The 19,976-nt window shown below is 44.9% G+C and overlaps 1 protein-coding gene across 5 annotated transcripts in view; it reads left to right on the top strand.

Annotated features, from left to right (window-relative positions):
- The window catches only part of RORC (RAR related orphan receptor C), an 80,639-nt gene that overhangs the window by 19,675 nt on the left and 40,988 nt on the right, over window positions 1–19,976 (top strand). For 3 of the 5 annotated variants that reach the window (XM_061606054.1, XM_061606051.1, XM_061606053.1), the window contains one exon: window positions 6,157–6,186. The exons of 1 other annotated variant lie outside the window; for it this stretch is intronic. In XM_061606054.1, coding sequence (XP_061462038.1) covers window positions 6,168–6,186 — 19 coding nt within the window. In that variant the 5' untranslated portion in view covers window positions 6,157–6,167. Of the gene's footprint in view, window positions 1–6,156; window positions 6,187–6,276; window positions 6,354–19,976 lie in introns of those variants that run through there. One more of the 5 variants, XM_061606056.1, reaches the window with a different exon arrangement.

The raw sequence follows: 19,976 nt of genomic DNA, 5'->3' as shown, positions 1-19,976 counted from the left end.
ACATGTCAGGCCGAATCTCTCAAATGTGCCTTTCCAAAACAACATGGAAGTGGAAACACAGCCATCCTTTGAAATTTGCACTTTTTTGACTTATGTGACTGTTTTTATGCTTTTTATTTTAATTTTTACTTTTTTAGTCTCTTTAGTACTACTCCCCTATATGTGTGTGTGTGTATATATATATAGTATTTTATGTATTTTAGTTGTGTTTTATGTATTGTAATTTATTTTAATGTTTTGGAGTTCTTTGTGTACAATTTTATTATGTGTGTGTGAGATTTTATTGTAAGCCGCCCTGAGTGCCCTACTATTAGGGTAGAAGGGCGGGATAGAAACATTTTAATTAAATAAATAAATATTTGAATTTTGCAATGCAGTTTGCCAACCAAACAACATTTAGAACAGTGCATATATCAGGGGAAAGTGTGCGTAAAAATGAAAATATGAATGAAAACATGCAAAAATGGCTTGCAAAAATGTATACAGTACATTACTCAAAGCCACCTACAAAAAAAGTGTTTATCACGAGAAATTTGCACAAAAATGCTGGAGAATTCTCATGAGGATTTTTTTTAAAAAAAAAAATAGCTTGCAAATTGCTGCAAAAATGTGGAGAACTGAATTTAAGATTGGAACAAAACAGAGAACCGAAACGGACAGATCTTTCCATCCCTAGTAGAAACTAACCGTTGGTCTGCCGACTTCTGCCTCTGGCCTTGCTCACCACTGCTATGTGGCCCCTGGGCAGTTTGCTCAGGAAGGAATGTGTCCCCTGGGCTGACAAAGGTTTCTCGACACCTGCTGTAGCTCTTCCCAAGGCACCCAGTTGGGGAAAGGGGCTGACCAGAGTGTGTTTGTTGGGGAGGGGGAGAGAGATTTCAAAACAGGCTTCCTCGCCAACTGAAAAGCTCACATCAGGTTCCCCTATAGCTACCCATAATGTGGCATGCAGCTAGGCACTCTGAGAACAGAGTGCTGGATCGGATGGGCCCCCTTTGGCCTGCTGTCTTTAAAAGGGGGGAATTTGACAAATTCATAGAGGAAGAGAAGGCTTTCAGTGGCTGTTAGCCACAATGACTGTGTTTGCCCTCCCCTGTCAGAGGCAGGATGCCTCGGAATACCAGCCACTGGGAATCGCAAGTGGGGAGCATTGCTGTTGCACTTCAGGCCTCCTTGTGGGCTTCCCGTGGAGGGGCACCTGGTTGACCCCTCTGAGACCAAGATGCTGGACTATGTCGGGGGCCCCTTTGGCCTGAGCCAGCCACCGGGCCCGTTCTGCGATGCCCCACGCAGGCAGGCCCCTGTCTTGCCATTGCTCCCAGTTTTAGCCTTTCCTCCTCCCCAGCACCAGCTGCAGCCCGGTGCCAAGCGGTCGGTTCCTGTCTGCCCCACCCGTCCGAAGAGAGGCAGGCGGGGCTGAGTCGAGGACGTCTTTTGCTGCATGTCAGAGTTGGAGGCACTGCTGTGCGGGGCCTTTTAGAGGGCGAGGAGAGAGCATTTTGGGGAGCAGGCGGGGAGAAGATTGTTGTTCGTTTTCTTTCCCTTCTCTTGCACCCTTTCTCTACAGTCTGCCTCCGTCCTTTTCTTCCCCTTTTTGGCCTGTGCAGGATTGGAAAAGGGGGGGGGGAGAGAGAAGCCACTCCCCAGCTGGTGTTGGCTGGGATCAGCTTGCTGGAGAATCTTCCGCCCTGTTGGGGACTGGCGCCCTGCCAAGGCTTGGGAGCTGAGTTATGTAACTGCAGAGTTCGCCCAAGGACAGCTCTCTTGCTCGCTCGTTCCTCTCTGACTGCTGAGCTCCCCTAGCGACCAGCTGGCTGCCTTATTTAAACCTCATCCACGGAAAGAGGCGGCAAGGGAGGGTATCTATTCTTCAGAGCATTCAAGGGCCAGTGTGGAGCAGGAAGTGAACAGGAACCGAGGGCTGGTGGGGGGAGGGGATATATTTTGCAGGGGTTTGGGGTGGTTTTCCCCACCCTTTACAGGAAAGGAAAAAAATCAGCAAGGAGAAACTGTAGAGAAAGAGAGCGCGTTCTTACTTACAAAAAAATAAAACGCTAGAACGCAGGCGATGGGTCTCACATGGGCTCACACACAAGACAGTAGGAGCTGTGGCCCTTCCCCTCAAAATGCAGATTCTAGTCCTCATCGTTCTGAATTCAAGGCAGATTTAAAGAGGATCACAGTTAGCTGCCTTCCGAGTTGGACTATTGGCCTATCCAGCTCAGTATTGTCCACACTTATGGGCAGCAGCACTCCTGGGTTTTAGGGAGGGAAATCCTCGTGAAGATTCACCAGCGTTTTTCTCCTAGTCAATGCACGTTTGTCTGCAGTTTTGACTGAGGGTACACCTTTTTTGCAAGCAATTTCCCCCAGCGTAATGTGTTTTCGTATGTTATTTGTGCATGCTTTCCCCTAATACAGTGATTCTCAAACGGTGCGCCCAGGCACACTGGTGCGCCCTAAGAGGTGGCTAGGTGTGCCTCAAATATTATGAAAGTGTATTTTAAAAATGAGAAGAAACCCATTTGTATAGGGTAAGTAATAGTTTTCTGTATTGTTTTTATTCATAGTTTAAAATATATTAATATATTTTTAATTTTGCACACGAAGTGCGCCAGAAAAAATTTATATGTTTTACAGTGCGCCGCAAACCAACAAAAGTTTGAGAACCACTGTCCTAACAGATGCATTTTTCTAAACATTGGTTGGTTGGTGAACTACATTGCAAAATTAAAATAAATGCCAATTTCAAAGGGTGGCTGCACTTCTGACATTGTTTCGGAAAGTGCAAATGTGATAGATTTGGCTTTAAAAGCCGACCAAATCGCATTTCTCGCCGAATCGCATTTCTCACCCCATCCGTACTTGGGAGTAAGCCCCATTGGATTCAGTAGGACCAACTTCTGAGTAGACATGGTTAGGACTGTACTGTAAGCCTCAGGAGGACATATCACTGAACTAATTGCCCTTTTTTTTTACCTCTGCCACGGTTTGCCTCTCCTGTCTCTGGGTGGTACTTAATGCTGATCCTACTCAGAGTAGACCCATTGAAGTTAACAGACATGACTAACTTAGGCTCATTAGTTTCAGTGGGTTTCCTCTGAGCAGGGCATAGTTGCATACAACTAGCTGTGATCTACCTTGGGTAGATTGTCCCTCCTCTTCCAGTTGAAATGAATTCTGTGCCAGATTGCTGATGTGCAGGGCTTGGGTTGTGTGTTTTTCACCGTTTGTTTGCAAAACATCCCCACGATCTTAAGGACTAGCAACTTGACTTTTTTTTATAAAAAAACCCAACTTTTTTACAAAGAGGGAGAACTGAGTTTCTCAGGGGGTTGTGCTTTTTTTTTTTTGTCTGTACCATGGAACATCTAGCCCGGGTTATAAATAGGCACAAAGATTAAGGGGTAACCAGGAGGAACCAAAATGATAAAGCTGCTTAGGCCTGGCTTAGCCACCATAGAGGATCTTCCCAATTATCTGGCAAAGGCGCAGCAGTCATGAACGCAACAGGGATTTTGCTTGTCGCATGCTCCCACCCCTCTGAAGAGAGCGACCCCAGCAATGAAGGGGTTGGAGGTACTCCACCCAGCCACCCATGAGGAAAGGTTGTGTTGGAGAACTGGAGACCCCCGTTAAAGAACCCACAGGAGAAATACAAAATTCTCCCAACAGTTGCAATATTTGGGCTCTTTAAGTTTAGAGAAAAGACGGATAAGAGGGGACTTGACTGAGGTGCATACAATTGGGCATGGCGTGGAGAAAGTAGATAGGGAGAAGACCCCCCCCCATATAATGCCAGAACTCCCAAGGCCGTCCAACGAAGCTGAAAGTAGACAGGGAGAAGATCCCCCCCCTATAATGCTAAAACTCCCAGGGCTGTCCAGTGAAGCTGAATGTTGGGAGATTGAGGACAGACAAAAGAAAGTCCTCCTTCGTGCAGTGCAGAGTTGAATGATGGAATTCATTCCCACAAGAGGCAGCAATGGCTTTAAAAGAGGGTGGATTTAAAAGAGGGTTAGACAAATTCATGGAGGATCAGGCTATCAGTGGCTACTGGCCACAATGGTGCTGTTCTGCGTCCGCACTTGGAGGCACTGCGTGCCTCTGGATACCTGTAAATAAGAATCGCAACTGGGGAGATTTGCTGTCATGCTCAAGCCCTGCTTGTGGGCTTCCCTTTGGGGCATCTGGCTGGCCACTGTGAGCTTTCTATACTGTTAACCAGTGACGGTTTGATCACAATTGCGGTGAGATTGTGATTTGCCAATTAATTGCAAATATGTATAGGTCTTGTGCTTTGGTGGCAGGGATAGGCAGGCCACCTCTCTTCAGCGTGAAGGAGAGAATGTGTTACGGCTAAATGCAAGCGTTTTATTAATTGGCTTGGTTCTCTTGATCAAAGACACATGGCTGGTTTATTTTGGGCTCTCTCTCCACGCTTTAAAAAATAGATTGTTTTTGGCCCCCTCTTGTGGCCAAAATATGGAGCTTCAGTGCGCTTTGGCTTTTAGGTGCCATTTGCAACCTCACATGCAAATATGAGACAAATGCATATTTTTCAGAAGTGCTCCTTTGGTGGTTTGGCAAGATGCATTTCGACAGCCAGTCTTCCTCAGTGGCCAAGTGCATAAAATCCAGGCTTTTGCATAAAAAATCTTTTCAAACTGGAAACAATATATATCGCAGACTATCAACTGGCGACATAAGCGCCTTTGGAAATAAGTATTTCAAGTTTGCTTTTATTGTGTGACACTTTAAAATTCTTACATTTATGTATTATTTATCCTCAACTCTTTTTTTGCTAAAGTTTTGCGTTTGGTTAAGGACGTAACTTTTTTATGTCTATTTGCAATCTGCTATTGGAGACTTCTTTGATTCCGCCTTCATCATGATTCGCTCGTGGCAAGCTTACTGGGAGGTTAAAGTATGCCCGGTCTTTATTGAGCATTCCTTCTGATTTGTTTGTGAGGAGGTTATACAATCAACGAGTAGTCATCCTCCATTTCTCCTAGCTTGTTTGCAGGCATTGATCCATCATCCCACACTTTTTGGGTGTGACCCAGTCACTTTCCTAATTAATTAATGAGTGCGTCTGAATGCAGCCTCAAAAATGGCCTTGTCCCCCTTTTTTTTCCCCCTCTCTTCCTCCGCCCCAAGTAATTTTGGCATGTCAAACCCTTGGCTTATTCTTCTGTGGGCCTCTATGAGAACAGGTTGCAGCATTTTGGCAAAAAGGCGGGGTAGAAATATTAAAATCAATCAATCATTTGGGGCTTTTTAGCGTAGAGCGAAGGTGAGTAGGAGGCAACACAATAGCGGCGTATGAAATGAAGCGCCGCCTGGAGAAGGTGGACAGAGAAAAGTTTCTCTTCCTATCTCGCAACACTAGGACTCGGGGCCGTCCAGTGAAGCTGAACATTCAGGACAGGTGAAAGGCTGGACGTCTTCACCCAGTTGAACTGTGGAATTTGCTCCCATAGGAGTCAGTGACAGCCCCCAACCTGGAGGGCTTTAGGAGAGCATTAGACAACTTTATGGAGGCTACCAGTGGCTACTAGCCAGAGTGGCTATGCTCTGCCTTCACGGTCGGAGGCGGTATGCTTGTGAATACGTGTTGCCTTAGACCACGCGGGGGGGAGTGCTCTTGTGTTGAGGTCCCATTTGCAAGCTTCTCAAAGGCATCTGGGTGACCGCTCTGAGAGCAGAACTAGATGGGCCACAGGCCTGATCCCAACAGCCAGGCTCTTCTTATGTGCTCTGCTTCTACACTCACTTGGTCTCTTCTGTCCTTGCGTCACAGTCCCTCATTCACTTTGCCTCTGGGCTGCTTTCCCTCTTTCATAGCCCTCTCTTGCAGCTGCCCTAGCCACCCACACTCTTATTTTCTGTCGCCTCTTCTAGCCACCCTCCCCATCTGATTTCCCTGTAACTTCCCTGCTGGAAGATCTTTCAAACCAGACTTTGCTAATCCCACGGAACAGGTAGACCATTTGTTTAAATCCCGCAACCGTTCCTTTTGCGTACATTGCTGGATGTTCCGCGGTGCCACCGCAGTTTGCCTGGGGGATGCGGAGAAAATGTCTCTTTTCTGCCCAGCTGGTTGTGTTGGATTCCGCATATTCTCTAACTCCCTGTCCTCCTTCTTGATTGCAGGGTCTGCAGCGATGAAGAAGACGCATACGTGTGAGTGCGATTTCCTTATTTATTGGTTCGGTGTGGAGGGGAAAGGCGATAATCATTTTGTTTGGTGGGGCAAGTCTGTGAAGCGACCACAGCTCTCTCTCCTCCCTCACCTCCATCTCTGAGTGAGTGCAGGCGGCCACTTTACCCCAAGAGCAGCCTCACTCCAGGTAAGAGGATGCAACCCCTTTGAAAGCTGGCCCCAGTAGCTCAGTGGCAAATTCAGAAGTGCAGAGTCCCTTCATGATAGTCACAGCCACACACACCCTTTTTTTGCTCCTGGGATGAGAATGGGATCCTTGCGAGTGCCTTCTCCCACAACGACAGACATCTCTAGGAAACGGCCAGCATGAAAGCTGCTCTTCTAAGCTCCTTAAAAGAGTCTTCTCAATGACTTGACTCACCTCCTTTCTCTCTGATCAGCTCCGATCAGCAGGAAAGGACAAGGAAGCATGGTAGAAGACTCCCTTTTCATGCTGCTTGGTTTGTAGGATGCTGGAGACAGGGAGACCCTGCTGGGACCCTGCTCCCAGAAAAGTAGGGGGACTAAGACCCCCCTAGACCCTGCACAACTACACCCCTAGCTGGCCCTCTGTTTTTCCCTACCAGCCAAGGAGCACTCGGTGACACCAGCTCAGCCGCTTTTCAAGTTAATGATCTGCAGCTGCGAACGCAAGGTGCGAATGCTTTAAAAGCAGGAGCATCCTGGGAGTTCGTAAGGAGTTCGTGACATCCATTACGAACAGCCGCCTTTGCCGAGTCACAGCATTGCTCCATCTGCTTCAGCGTGGCCTAGACCAGGTGTGGGGGACCTTTGGCCCTCCAGAGGTTGCTGAACAACATTGGCCACACTTGCTGGGGCCGCTGGGAGTTGTCACTCGGCACCCTCCGGAGGGCCACAGGTTCTCTGCCCCTGGTCAACACTTGAGCGGCCGCAGCTGTCCAGGGTTTCGGGCCGGGGCTGCTCCTAGCCTTGCCTAGAGGTGCCAAAGCAGATTGAAGCTGGGTTCTTCTGCACGCAAAACAGGCGCTCTGCCCTTAAATCCTGGTCCCCCTCCAAAGGGCCAGCGGAGTCTGTGCCGTCATTATTAGATAGCATACGCTTTAGGACAGACGTGTCAGATTTTGAAGCGGAACTGTTATACTCAATGGCACTGAAAATATGGATGACGGTTTGCCCCTGAAAGGGGGGTGGGAATCCACTGTGCCTTTCCCCTTCAAAACTCATTGTGTGGGATAATTAGTGGTATTCAGTGGGGATGAGCTGTGAAAGGTTAATGGAGCGTCCAGCGTACTGGTAGACTATGCTGAGAGGGGGAGGGCGAATGTACAAGCATTGATCCGATTTCCCCACTGAACAGCCATCATCTCTGAGAGCCTGGTCCAAGTCCTGCCTTGCAAAATGCAAGGCAAACCCCTGCATGCAGCACGAATAATGTCCCACTGAGCTGCGGCCCTTCCTATTAGCCTTTCCTGCTGCTGTTTGTCCTGGTGTTTGGAGGTACGCTGTTCCTGAGAAAGGAGGCTCCATTGACAGCCACCAACAGCCCATGCCTCTGAGTGTTCGCCCATTTCATTAGTGGGGCCATCCCCAGGCCTGAGGCCTTCTGGATGTTGTTGGGCGTCGGTTCCCATCATTCCTGACCTTTAGCTGTGCTGGCTACTTGGATTTGGAGTCCAAGAACACGGCTGAACTACAGCTCCCATCATCCCTGACCGTTGGCCCTGCTGGCTGCTGGGAGCTAGAGTCCAGCAACTTATAGAGGGCACCAGTTTTGGGACGGCTGCGTCAATGGAACCCTGGGTTACCAAGTTCCATCGCCACGCCTCATGCTTAAATGGCTTCCTGTTGTTGTTCCCCCTCCCTGGGACCTACTTTTTCAAAATTCGGTGCCTCTGCAGGCTAGGGGCACGGGAACATTATTTTCTCCTGCATTGGGTGCCTGGAACAACCTTTGTGTGGTGCAACCCCTTCCTGTTGCTGTGGAGCACTGATCAGCATCACGGTGCTCTACTTGACATGATGCGGTTGGGCTCCCCGGCTGCCGAGCACGGTCCCCGTACCTGGGGACGCAGGGCCTCCTGGCCTGATGCCACGCTTTGCGGTGGTGGGACGACCTCGATAAAAACACATCCGGAGAGAAATAGCACAGCCGGTATCGAAAGGAGGATAGGAGTGAGGTCCTGGGTTTTAAGACCCTAAAAAGGGCCCTGCTAGATCAAATCAGTGGTCCATCACAGTCCAGCATCCTCTTCCCCCCAGCGGCCAAATGCCCGCAAGGACCTAGGAATTTGGATAGACTCCCTCTGGACCTGGAGGCTCCATAATAGCCCTGCTGGGTCAGCCAAAAGCCCATCTAGGCTGGCCTCATGGTAGCCAACCAGGTGCTTATGAGAAGCCCACTAGCAGAACCTGAACACAACAGCACTCTCTCCCCTTGCAGTTCCCAGCTACTGGTACTGCAAGGCAAGTAGAGGTAGAACACAGCTATCGTGGCTAGTAGCCATTGATAACCTTCTCTGTCAATTTGTCTCATCCTCTTTGAAAGCCATCCAAGTTGGTGGCCATCACTACCTCTACTTCTGTCTTCTGAATCCCCCCATGCCATCTACAGATTAAATTAGCAGTAGCAGTAGCAGTAGCAGTAGCAGTAGCAGTAGCAGTAGCAGCAGTAGCAGTAGTATTTCAATTTATACCCTAACTTTCCTTCCAAAGGAGCCGAGGTCTGCAACCCATCAATTTAAAAAAAAATTGTAAAAATATTCTGAAAACAGTTCAAAACATTCTAAAAAAAATTAATGGATTGGTCATCACCCTTTTAACTGATAGGTTGATCTTGTTTTAAAAAAATGAGCTGTATCCAGCTAAATTAGAGTAGACCCATTGAAATTAGTGAACCTAAGTTAGTCGAGTCCGTTAATTTCAGTGGATTTGTTCTGAGAAGGACCCAGGCTGGACACAACCCATTAAATTTAAATGGGTGCACTATGTGATTATCGGTGACTTCTTGACATTGCAAGAAATGGCGTAGACTGGCCCATTTAATAAGCAGAAATACTGTTCATTGTTATGCCATGTTTAAATACTGTTGTGGGAATGGAGAAAAGAGGTTTGTGTGTCAGAGGCAAAGTGGTTTCAAAGAACAGACAAGCACACTCTTAAGTGGGGAACCTGTAGCCCTTTAGATGTTGTTGGATTGCAACTCCCATCATCATCTCTGACCATTAGCCATGCTGGCTGTTGGGAGATGGGTAGGAATGGGCAAGGATTTCAAGCCAAATTTATCAAATTCACCCTTTCCGAAACAGTATGAGAACCGAAATAGAACCATCCTTCAAAATTCACACATATTTGAATTTTGCGATGCAGTTTGCCAACCAAACCATGTTTTCCAACATGCACGTTAGGGGAAAGTGTGCATAAAAATGAATGTATTGATGAAAAAAAATACAATGGTGCATTATATTAGGAGAAAAGGTAAAGGTGTCCCCGCACTTATAGTGCGAGTCGTTTCCGACTCTTAGGGTGACGTCTTGCGATGTTTACTAGGCAGTATATATGGGGTGGGATTGCCAGTTCCTTCCCCGGCCTTTCTTTCTTTACTCCCCAGCATATGCCGGGTACTCATTTTACCGACCACGGATGGATGGAAGGCTGAGTGGACCTTGACCCCTTTTACCGGAGATTCGACTTCCTCCTTCCGTTGGAATCGAACTCCGGCCGTGAGCAGAGCTTTTGGCTGCGTTACCGCTGCTTACCACTCTGCGCCACGGAGGATCATATTAGGAGAAAGGTCTTGCAAAAATACGTACATTCATCAAAACTGCCTACCAAAATGAGCTTATTAGGAGAAATTCACACAAAAACACTGGAGTTTTTTTTTTTTTAATTGCAAATTTGCAGCAGAAATGTGGAGAACTGAATTTAAAGTGAAAGAACCAATGACAAACTGAAAGAACCAAAATTAACTGCTTTCTATCCCTAAATTTGGGAGTCCAAGGAACTCTAGGAGTTTATGAGGTTCCCCTTTCTTCTGCTTTCAGGCTGCTCGCTCCAACCATCTCAAATCCCAGTTTCAAGTCATAAACTATGATTGCTTAATAGATCAATACATATGCCCCTTTCCTACAACACTGAGCTCAGAGTGGCTTACCAATGAATCAAAAACAGAGTGACCTTGGTTAATGGCATAATCCCATTGACTAATCGAGGGTAGTTTCATTTGATTAATCTAGGCAGTTTCAGTTGATTAATCTAACCGTATATTTCAAGCTTTGCGAAGTTGCTTCCCAAAGTCACAGGAGAGATTGCATCTACCAATGCTGGATTGGGCACACTTGGAATTGCTTAGAATTGTCAGGCTGGTGGTGGGCCTAGGGGTGGGGTGGGGAATAAGGAAATCCATCTGGAGTCACACCATCCTCACACTTGAATCCATGCAGTTGGGACCAGAGCAATCTACCACAAATCGGCCCAGCTTGGTTCTCCAAGTTCCTTATTTTTCCCGCATTAAATTCAGTTCTCTACATTTCTGCAGCAGTCCGCAATCTTTTTCCTTTTCCTTTTTAAACTACTCATGAATATGTAGAAGATGAAAGGCTTAGCTGTTGGGGAAATCCCCAAAACACTGTCCGAAAACTCACCTTTTTGGACATTTCTGCTCAGGCCTCGTTAAACACATGAATGTAAATAAACAGGCTTGGCCAGGCATTTCAGAACATGTTGCACTGATTCTGTTCCATTTTATATTAGCTATTGTTTCATTTCTGGTTCCAAATTTAGGCACCGGTTTTAACCCTTAAAAGTTCTAAACCAGAATGTGGGGCCCTTTGCCCTCTCAAGGGTCACATTCCGTTGTGGGCAACCTTCGGGAGGGGGACGTATCGGTGGTGAGCGAGGTCAGATGCGAAAGGTAGACGAAACAAGGGGTGTTTCTTCAGGGCCAGATTGGAAAACCTGGAGAGCTTCATTGGGCTCCCAGATCTGAGTTTGCACACACACCCTAACTGTTTTGGGACCAGATGAGCTGAAGGTACACCTGCACCGATGTGCATCTCCCCGGGTGTTAAGGTCAGCTTCACTGGCCCTGTCTCTGTGCAATCGCCATTGCGATTGGCAGGTACCAGAGACAGGGCCTTCTCGGTGGTGACTGCAACAGCTTTTGGCATTCCTTCCCCGGGAAGGTAGGCACAGCCCCAATGATACTGGGCTTTCCAAGAACGGTATTTGGTTGGCGTGCTAGTTCTTGAATGCTATTCTCTAAAATGTGTTAATGAAAGGATTTTTTGGGAACTGTGCGTGTGTGTGTGTGTGTAAATATTATTGTGAGCCGTCCTCAGAGGGGCGTTACTAAATGATGGCAGCTCATTGTGGAGGCTCTGGAAGTGCCCTTCGCTGGGCAATGGTACATAGGAAAGCTGCCTCGTACTGACTCAGGCCATTGGCCCTTGTAGCTTCAGTATCGCTCACACTGGCTGGCAGTGGCTCATTAGAGTTTCAGGCAGGGAATCTTTTCCCAGCCCTATACTGGAGATGACGGGGATTGATCCTTCACACCCAGGAGAGGCTGTGCCACTGAGCCATGGTGCTAGAGAGGGGATTGGTGTTTCTTCTCCTTGCGGCTTGCAAAAAGCCAGGACCAGCACCCTACTGTGGCTTTTTCAACTTCGCGTGTGGGCTCAAAGCTTCTTTTTCTCAGAGCAGACCCTCTCGCCCCCTTCCAATTTTCTTTTCTTTTTTGGCAAGTGGAAACTTTTCTTGTGGTTTCTTTGTTCATCTTTCTTTATCTCTCTTTTTTGGGCCTTTTGTGGGGTTGGAACTTTCCACCTCGCTGCTCTCAGTTTCTCTCTTCAGCGTCGTGCACCACAACCCCTCCCTCCCAAAATACACCCAGAGTTTCTGATTGGCTGACAGGCATGTCATTCTCCCGTGTGCTGGATCACCTGTAAATGTGGCTGCTGATGCTGCCTTTTTTTAAAAAAAGGGAAATCAGACTCCACACACAAACACACCCAGGCTCATACAAAAGCGCTGACAGCCAGAGGCAAGCAGGTGTTGCTGAATCAAATCACCGAGAGTCCCCTCTGCCTGCAAGCCGGCATTGTCATGCGAGGTACGTGGAGGGGAAGATATTAGGGGGAGATGAAGGCCACTGCTTGTTACCACTTGTGGGTTTAAGGCCAGCTGCAGCACTCAGAACATTCGGGCATTTGACAGGGCCCCAAGAAACCCAAAGGAGGGTCTCGTTCTCAAGCAGGGGTGAGGTTGCAACATTCCCAATTTAAGGGCAATATTGCTCAAGCCCCCCAAAACAAAACAAAATAAATTCTCAAGCCAATAACCATGTGCACAGCTGAGTTTCTTGGGATGGGGAGATATTCACAATAGTTTGCATTTGAAAATGAACGTACCTAATTTGCACCTCCCGGAATGATCAGCGAATCGAAACACAGCTCTCCTTTGAAATTCATACTTCTGTGAATTTTGCAATGCAGTTCTCCAGCCAAGGCATGCATATATACAAAACTGTGTGTACTAGGGAACGTAGAAATGTGTATATTAGTGAAAATAACAAACAGGAATGCATTATATTAGGGGAAATTGCTTTGCAAAACTGGGTATTTGGGAAATTTGCATACAGAAATGTGCATGTTATAGAAGTAGGGTTAAGAGAGAAATTTGATTCAGTTTCCATTTAAAGCTGATTTTATCAAATTTGTACTTTGCAAAACAGTATGAGAACCACATCCTTCAAAATTCACACTCACCCGAATTTTGCGATGCAGTTTGCCAACCAAGCATTGTTTGCAAAAATGCATATTTTAGGGAAACTATGCCTAAAATGAATGAATTGATGAAAATACCATTCAAAGATGCATTACATTAGAATAAATTGTTTGCAAAAAGATAAGTACCGTAGACACAAGTGCATACAGAAATGTATTTATGAGGATGAATTTGAACTAAAGGGCTGAAGAATTTCATTGAGGATTTTAAAAAATGGCAAATTTACTGCAGAAATGTGGAGAACTGAATTTAAGATAGGAAATAGGAGAAACCAAGGAAACTGACATTGAGAGATCCTTCCATCCGTAGTTAGGAGTAATCTGCAGTGAAATGCTGATGAATTTTCATGTAGACATTTCGTTTTTATTTTTTTAAAAAACAAAATTGGTATCAAACTGTTAATAGAGCTGAACTTTGGCTCGGGAATCCAAGAGACATAAAGAAACCAAAATGAAGAGATTCACCTGCCCTCACTGTGGAGGTGAGTGCAAGAAGGCGTACTTCAGTAACTCGGTGCCGCAGTTGTATCTTTTTACTGTTCTTGCTTGAGGCAGACCAGGCACTGCAAAAATGCCAAAACTGGTGCAGCCTTGAGTGGAGAAGTGCCAGGCAACAATTTGTGGATTGATTAAAAAAAAATGTGAGGGGACCTCACCATGAAAGCTACTGCTGACCATGAAAACAGGTGCTGATTTAGGAACGTCTGCGTATCTGTGATTTTTCCTTGTTGGTCTTTTTCACCATATTTATTTATTATTTTCATAGAATCATAGAATGGTAGAGTTGGAAGGGGCCTGTAAGGCCATTGAGTCCATGCCCTTGCTTAATGCAAGAATCCAGCTTAAAGCATCCCCAACAGGGTGCTGTCCAGCTGGTTCTTGAAGGCCTTCAGTGTTGGAGAGCCCACCACCTCCCTAGATCATTGGTTCCACGGTCTTGCCGCTTTTCTAACAGGAGGTTTTTCCTGACATTCAGCCGAAACCTGGCTTCCTGCAGCTTGAGCCCATTATTCCGTGTCCTGCACTCTGGGACGATCGAGACCTAGGCCCTCCTCTGTGTAATGCACTTGATTGGTGGAGTATTTGTGCGTTTATCATTTGTTTCTGTTGGGACGCAAATTAAAACAATCTGAAACAGCCTGGAGAGTTGGCAGAAATGTGAGAGGAAAGGGGAAAGGCAGATACAACATGGGGTCTATACATTAGAAACCCTGTGGTTTATCCATCTGGCAGTTGGCACATCTGATCCGTCGAAGGGGTAACAGGATATCTGGAAATGTTTATGCCTTTTAGATGGAAAATGCCAATGCTGTAAACATCAGAAAGTTTAAAACAAACTCAAATGGGGGGAAAATGTATGTGTATGGATGCAAATGTGGTTTCTGAGCAAATTAGGGTGATGAGCAGCTGCAGTGGTTTTATTTTATTCTTCCATTTATATCCCACCTTTCCACCCAAGGAGTTCAAGGTGGCGTGCAAACATGGTCCTTCCCCCCCCCCCAGTTTTATCCTCACAACCACCCTGTGAGGTGGCTGAGAGACAGTGATTGCCCCCAAAGTCATACCCAGTGAGCTTCATAGCCGGGTGGGGATTTGAACCCTGGTCTCCCAGGTCCCAGTGTGACACTATGCCACACTGTGTCTCAGTGAAGGCAGGAGAAAACAAAGGGTTATATCCAGCATTAGTCATATTTGTAGTGGACCCATTGAAATTAATGGACATGATTATTAACTTAAGTCCACTAATGTCAATGGGTCTACTCTGTAAAGAATTCAGTTAGATACAACCCCAAATCTCTACAGTGTGTATGTTGTTTTTTCAGTAACCACAGCCTGTCTTAAACTGATGGGGACAAGATTACAGACTGACAAATGAAAGTCCTGTATACAGTTATGATCAGGGTGGAGGATATGAGATATATATTTTTTCTTCTCATAATCCTAGGTCATCCAAAGCCGTTTTAAATTATTGTATTTTGAACTGGGTGAATTTCTTTTACTCTTCTCAGTTGTGTGGTACTAACATTGTATTGTAGATTTTAAAGTCCTATGAATACCACTGTGAAACCTATTTTTTTTTATTTTGGATGAGGGTGTGGGATATTTAAAATAAGCAAGTTGATGGCTGGGAGATTTGAGGCAGACAAAAGCAAGCCCTTCTTCACCTGAAAGCAAGCCTTCTTCACAAAACACGGGATTAAACATTGAGGATGATGAGAGAAAAGGAGAGTGTGACCACAGGCTTTTGTGTGGCTACATGAAGGTAAGCCCCATTGAACATAGCGGAGCTTACATCTGAGAAAACTTATGCAGGCTGTGAGCTATTGTGGGGCTGAAAACACCAGTGAAGGACTTCAAAGGATGGCTGGCTGACTTTGATTGTGCACATCCAAATTTTCCAATGTGCCATCACCATGAAGTTTTTTCCCCTCTCGTTTGCTTAAAATGTGTGGGGCTGCCCCCTTTTTCCCCCCACCCACTTGTGCCAGCCTTTGATCTCAGGGCAGAGTTGAGCGAGATGCTGTTCCTGGCTTGTGCTCTTAGGCATGAGTGACGCTGCATAAACTTGAAGAATGTGTTTTTTTTAAAATAAAAAAACTCTGCCAACGGACACAGTTTGACAGTGCCCTGTTCTTCAGTTTTGAAGTTTTCCATTTAAATCATGCATAGTGTGAAGAAAGTGGATATAGAGAAATTTTTTTCTCTCACTCATAATACTAGGACCTATTGGGGTCATCCTGTAAAGCTGAATGTTGGGAGATATGGCACAAGGCAAAAGTAAGTCCCTTTTCGCCTGCCACAGAGTTCACCTGCAGGATTCCCTGCCCGAAGAGCTGGCGATGGCTGCCAACTTGGATGGCTTTAAAAGAGGACTAGACCAATTCATGGAGGAGGCTAAACCTATCAGTGGTTACTAGCCACAATGGCTATGTCCCCCCCCCCCACTTTCAGAGGCAGGATGTCTCTGAATGCATGTTGCTGGAAATGGCAAGTGGGGAGAATTGCTATTGCGCTCAGGTCCTGCTTACAGGCTTCCCAGAAGAAGCACCTGGTTGTCCACTGTGAGGATGCCAGACTAGACGGGTCACTAGCCTGATCTGGCAGTAAGGCTCTTCTGCTGGTGCTGCGTTCCAAACAGAGCTTGGAAAAGTTACTTTTTTTGAACTATAACTCCCATCAGCCCCAGCCAGCATGGCCACTGGATTGGGCTGGTGGGAGTTGTAGTTCAAAAAAAAGTAACTTTTCCAAGCTCTGGCTTCCAAACTGGCTAGATGTTTCTTTCCAAAAGAATCACAGGAGCATCTCGCCTCTCAAGTAAATCAGCTGAAATCATTTTCCCTGTTTTCCCCATTTTGGTAGAAGCCGTGAGCTGTACCCCAACGAGGGATGCAAAGCTCTGCCACTTTTAGTTCTCTTAGTGTCTCATTTTTCTTACCTTAAATTCGATTCGCCACATTTCTGCAGCAATCTGTCAATTAAAAAAAAAAATCCTCGTGAAAATTCTCCAATATTTAGTGTAGGTTTCTCCTAATAAATACATTTTTGTATGCGGGTTTGACTAATGTACATATGTTTGCAAGCAGTTTTCCTAATACAGTGCATTTTTGTATGTTTTCACTCATATATTCTTGGCTATGCGCACTGTCCCCTAACCATATGCATTTTTGTAAGCATTGCTTGGTTGGGGAACTGCATTGCAGAATTCGGATAAGTGCAGATTTCAAAGGGTGGCTGTGTGTTGGTGCTCATATTGATTTTGGAAAGTGCAAATTTGATACATTCGGCTTTAAATACGTACTGAATCGAAATTTTCCCCAGTCCTAATCCCAAGTAACTCCTACTCGGAGAAGACCCATTGAAACAAATGGTGCTGTCAGTCATGCCCATTCATTTCAGTATATCTAAGGGCTGTATTCAACTAAGTCCTATTCAGAGTAGGCCCATTGAAATGAATGAACCTGACTTAGGGTGGTATTCAATGTTAGTCCTACTCAGAGTAGACCCATAGAAGTTAATAGACATGACTAACTTAGGCTCATTAATGCCAGTAGGTCTACTCTGAGTAGGACTTAGTTGCATACAACCTTTCGTTATGTCCATTAATTTCAGTGAGTTTACTCAGAGTAAATTGAAGACAAACCTGTATTTTTTATATCCAACACTGGATATTTTATGTAACTGAAGCTGGTTGTTGTTGTTGTTGTTGTTTAAAAAAAACTATCGCCACTCTCCCACACACTTTAATATTCTCACAACTGGGCCTTGCATACTTGTTTTATTTTTAAAAAATGTGTCATCTTTAAAGCAAATTATTTGGATTCGTGAGACTCCTTACTCATTTTGCGTGTTTCTCTGCCCTCTGAAAGTCATTCTTGAAGTTATTTTCGTTCTTGTCGGCCTCTCCAAAAGGGCTGCTCTGAAAGAGTTCTGTTCTCCGGCACGACTTTAAATATCCACTGCTGGTCCTCAAGGTGTTCATAGTGGGGGAGGGGGCTCTCAACAATTGCAAATTTATAGAAGATCTTTGGGGAGAGTCCTTAATTGGAGGAGAATGAAAAAGAAATTGATCAGCAGATTCTGTGGCTCCAGTTCCACCCAGATTTGTTCACCAGGACCTTGTTAAATTGTCCATTTATCACTACGGAAGGCAGCACATCGAAATGAGCGAGTGTAAATATTCACCTATATTTGGGGACAGTTAATGTAGGCAAGTACAAAACTCTAACAATTCCATAATTTAGGGAATTATTGAGGCATAATGGAGATCAGGGTTCCTCAGCTGCAGTTCTCAGATAATGTAGATCAGCAATTCCCAATGTGGGTGGTAGCGCCCCCCTGGGGGGCATTACAGCCTTTCAGGGGGGCATTGGCATGACTACAAACTTTAAGGGGGTGTTTGGGTTCATTGACATTTGGCGGTCTGATGCGACAGTTGAAGCATTTAAGTTTAATTTTATTTAATACACAAATCATTAATTTTTAAACTGTTTTGTCCCCAGTTAGAATGTATTTAATAGTCTCAGTTCATGGAAATAACACTATAAATAGTGTGTGCTCTTTAGTAAAGAAACTCTGAATAGCGGCCAGTGTCATATCAAGGAATGGGGATATTAGCCATGCCCCAGCACTAGGTAATGTTCCAATGCTGTCTTGAGGGATGTTGGAACCAATCACGAGAGAGTGTTTGATAAGCTGGGTGTATTGGTGGAGGGCGGATTCTTCCAACGGATGAGTGTCATGTGCAAACGGGTGACACAGACAGTCAGTTATTTGCTGGTTTTCTTTAGGAATGGGACACACTCACTACCCGTTGTTTCTGTGATGTTTAAATGAACTTGTTTAACGAAACAATGCCAGTAAACTGAATGAGTTTGTTGTTAAGTAACACAGTGTATTCTATTGGTGTGGACTTAATTAGTTTTTGCTTATGTATGTATATTAATAAATCATACTAAGAATTCAGTGTGTAATCTGAGTGCAATAAAAAGGCATGATAAAAACGATCAGTAAGAATAATTGAAAATACCTTTTATGCATTACTCATATTTTATGGGAAGAATAGGAAGCATTGGCATATACTTAATCTGAGGGGGGCGTTAGGCACAAAAAGATTTTGCAAAGGGGCGTTGGGTCGAAAAAGGTTGCGTAACGCTGATGTAGATCTAAGTTACTGATCTCTGCCTAACAGAGCACTGAGCCATCTTTAAACCTTCTGTGCCCAAACTGTCAGACAAGAAACCTAGTGTTACAATCTTCTTCTCCATCTCATTCATCCATCAACCAACAAAGAAGTCTGAGTGCAAGAATTTTGATTACTAACAAGTAGGGATGGAAACATCTGTCTGCTTCGCTTCTGTCGGTTTTTCCTTTTTTCCAGTCTTAAATTCAGTTCTCCGCATTTCTGCAGCGATCTGTCAATTTTTTTACAAAAGAAAAACTCCTTGTGAAAATCCTCCAGCATTGTAACATGAATTTCTCCTAATAAATGCATTTTATAGGCAGTTTTGACTAATGTACACATTTTTGCAAGCATTTTCTCCTGTTATGCATTTTGTTGTTTTCATTAATATATTAATCTTCATGCACACTTTCCCTCAAAATAAGCATTTTTGAGAACATTGGTTGGCGAACTGCATTGCAAAATTCGGATAAGTGCGAATTTTGAAGGATGGCCGTGTTTGGTTCTCCTTGTTTTGGAAAGTGCCGATTTGATGCATTCAGCTTTAAATGTAAACTAAATCAAATATCTCCGTCCGTTTTACTTGTGAGCGAACAAGAATATAAAACCAGAAATTCATCACCCAAATGCTTGAAATGGGGGGAAAGAACATTTATTATTCAGGGTAATTATTTTGCTATGACTTTTTTTTCTAATGCACATTTGGAAAATGGACTAGAAATGTATGGTTTCCCCTCCCATTACCAAGAACCACTTTTCTCTACACATTCCTGCCTGTTCTTTGTGGTCTGCTGGAGAAGCATTTCTAATGGTCCCCTTTTAGGACATCCATGTGGACCCCAATTTCACATAGCAACCCCCACCATTGTGAAGTTCATTCCCTTTGCACATTGGGCAGGTGTCTTCTGCGTTTCGTTTTAGACACCAGCTTAAAACATTTTATATTTATCCAGGCAGACTTTGTTCAGTGTGATTAGGGACAAGGAGATTCTGCCCATTTCTGTTCTGCTCAGGTGTATCATTTTTCCAATCTTACAAATTCAGTTCTCCAATTTCTGCCCCAGTATCTGATTTTTTTTTTAAAGTCCTTGTGAAACTTCACCTGCATTTTAGTGCAAACTTCTCATAATATTCACATTTTGGTGCAATTTTGCCTAAGAGTCGCTTTTTTTGCAAAGCAGTTTCCCCCAGCATTTGGTGTGTGCTGTTTTCATGACCGTGTGCATTTTTATACACTTTATACACTTATTGTCATTTTTTGCACGCATTGCTTAGTTGGAGAACTGCATTGCAAAATTCAAGAACTGTGAATTTTGAAGGATCGCTG

This window comes from Rhineura floridana, chromosome 22, assembly GCF_030035675.1.
Source record: "Rhineura floridana isolate rRhiFlo1 chromosome 22, rRhiFlo1.hap2, whole genome shotgun sequence".
Classification (NCBI taxonomy): domain Eukaryota; kingdom Metazoa; phylum Chordata; class Lepidosauria; order Squamata; family Rhineuridae; genus Rhineura; species Rhineura floridana.
The sequence above is the reverse complement of the archived record's forward strand: the minus strand, read 5'-3'. Positions and strand labels throughout refer to the sequence as shown.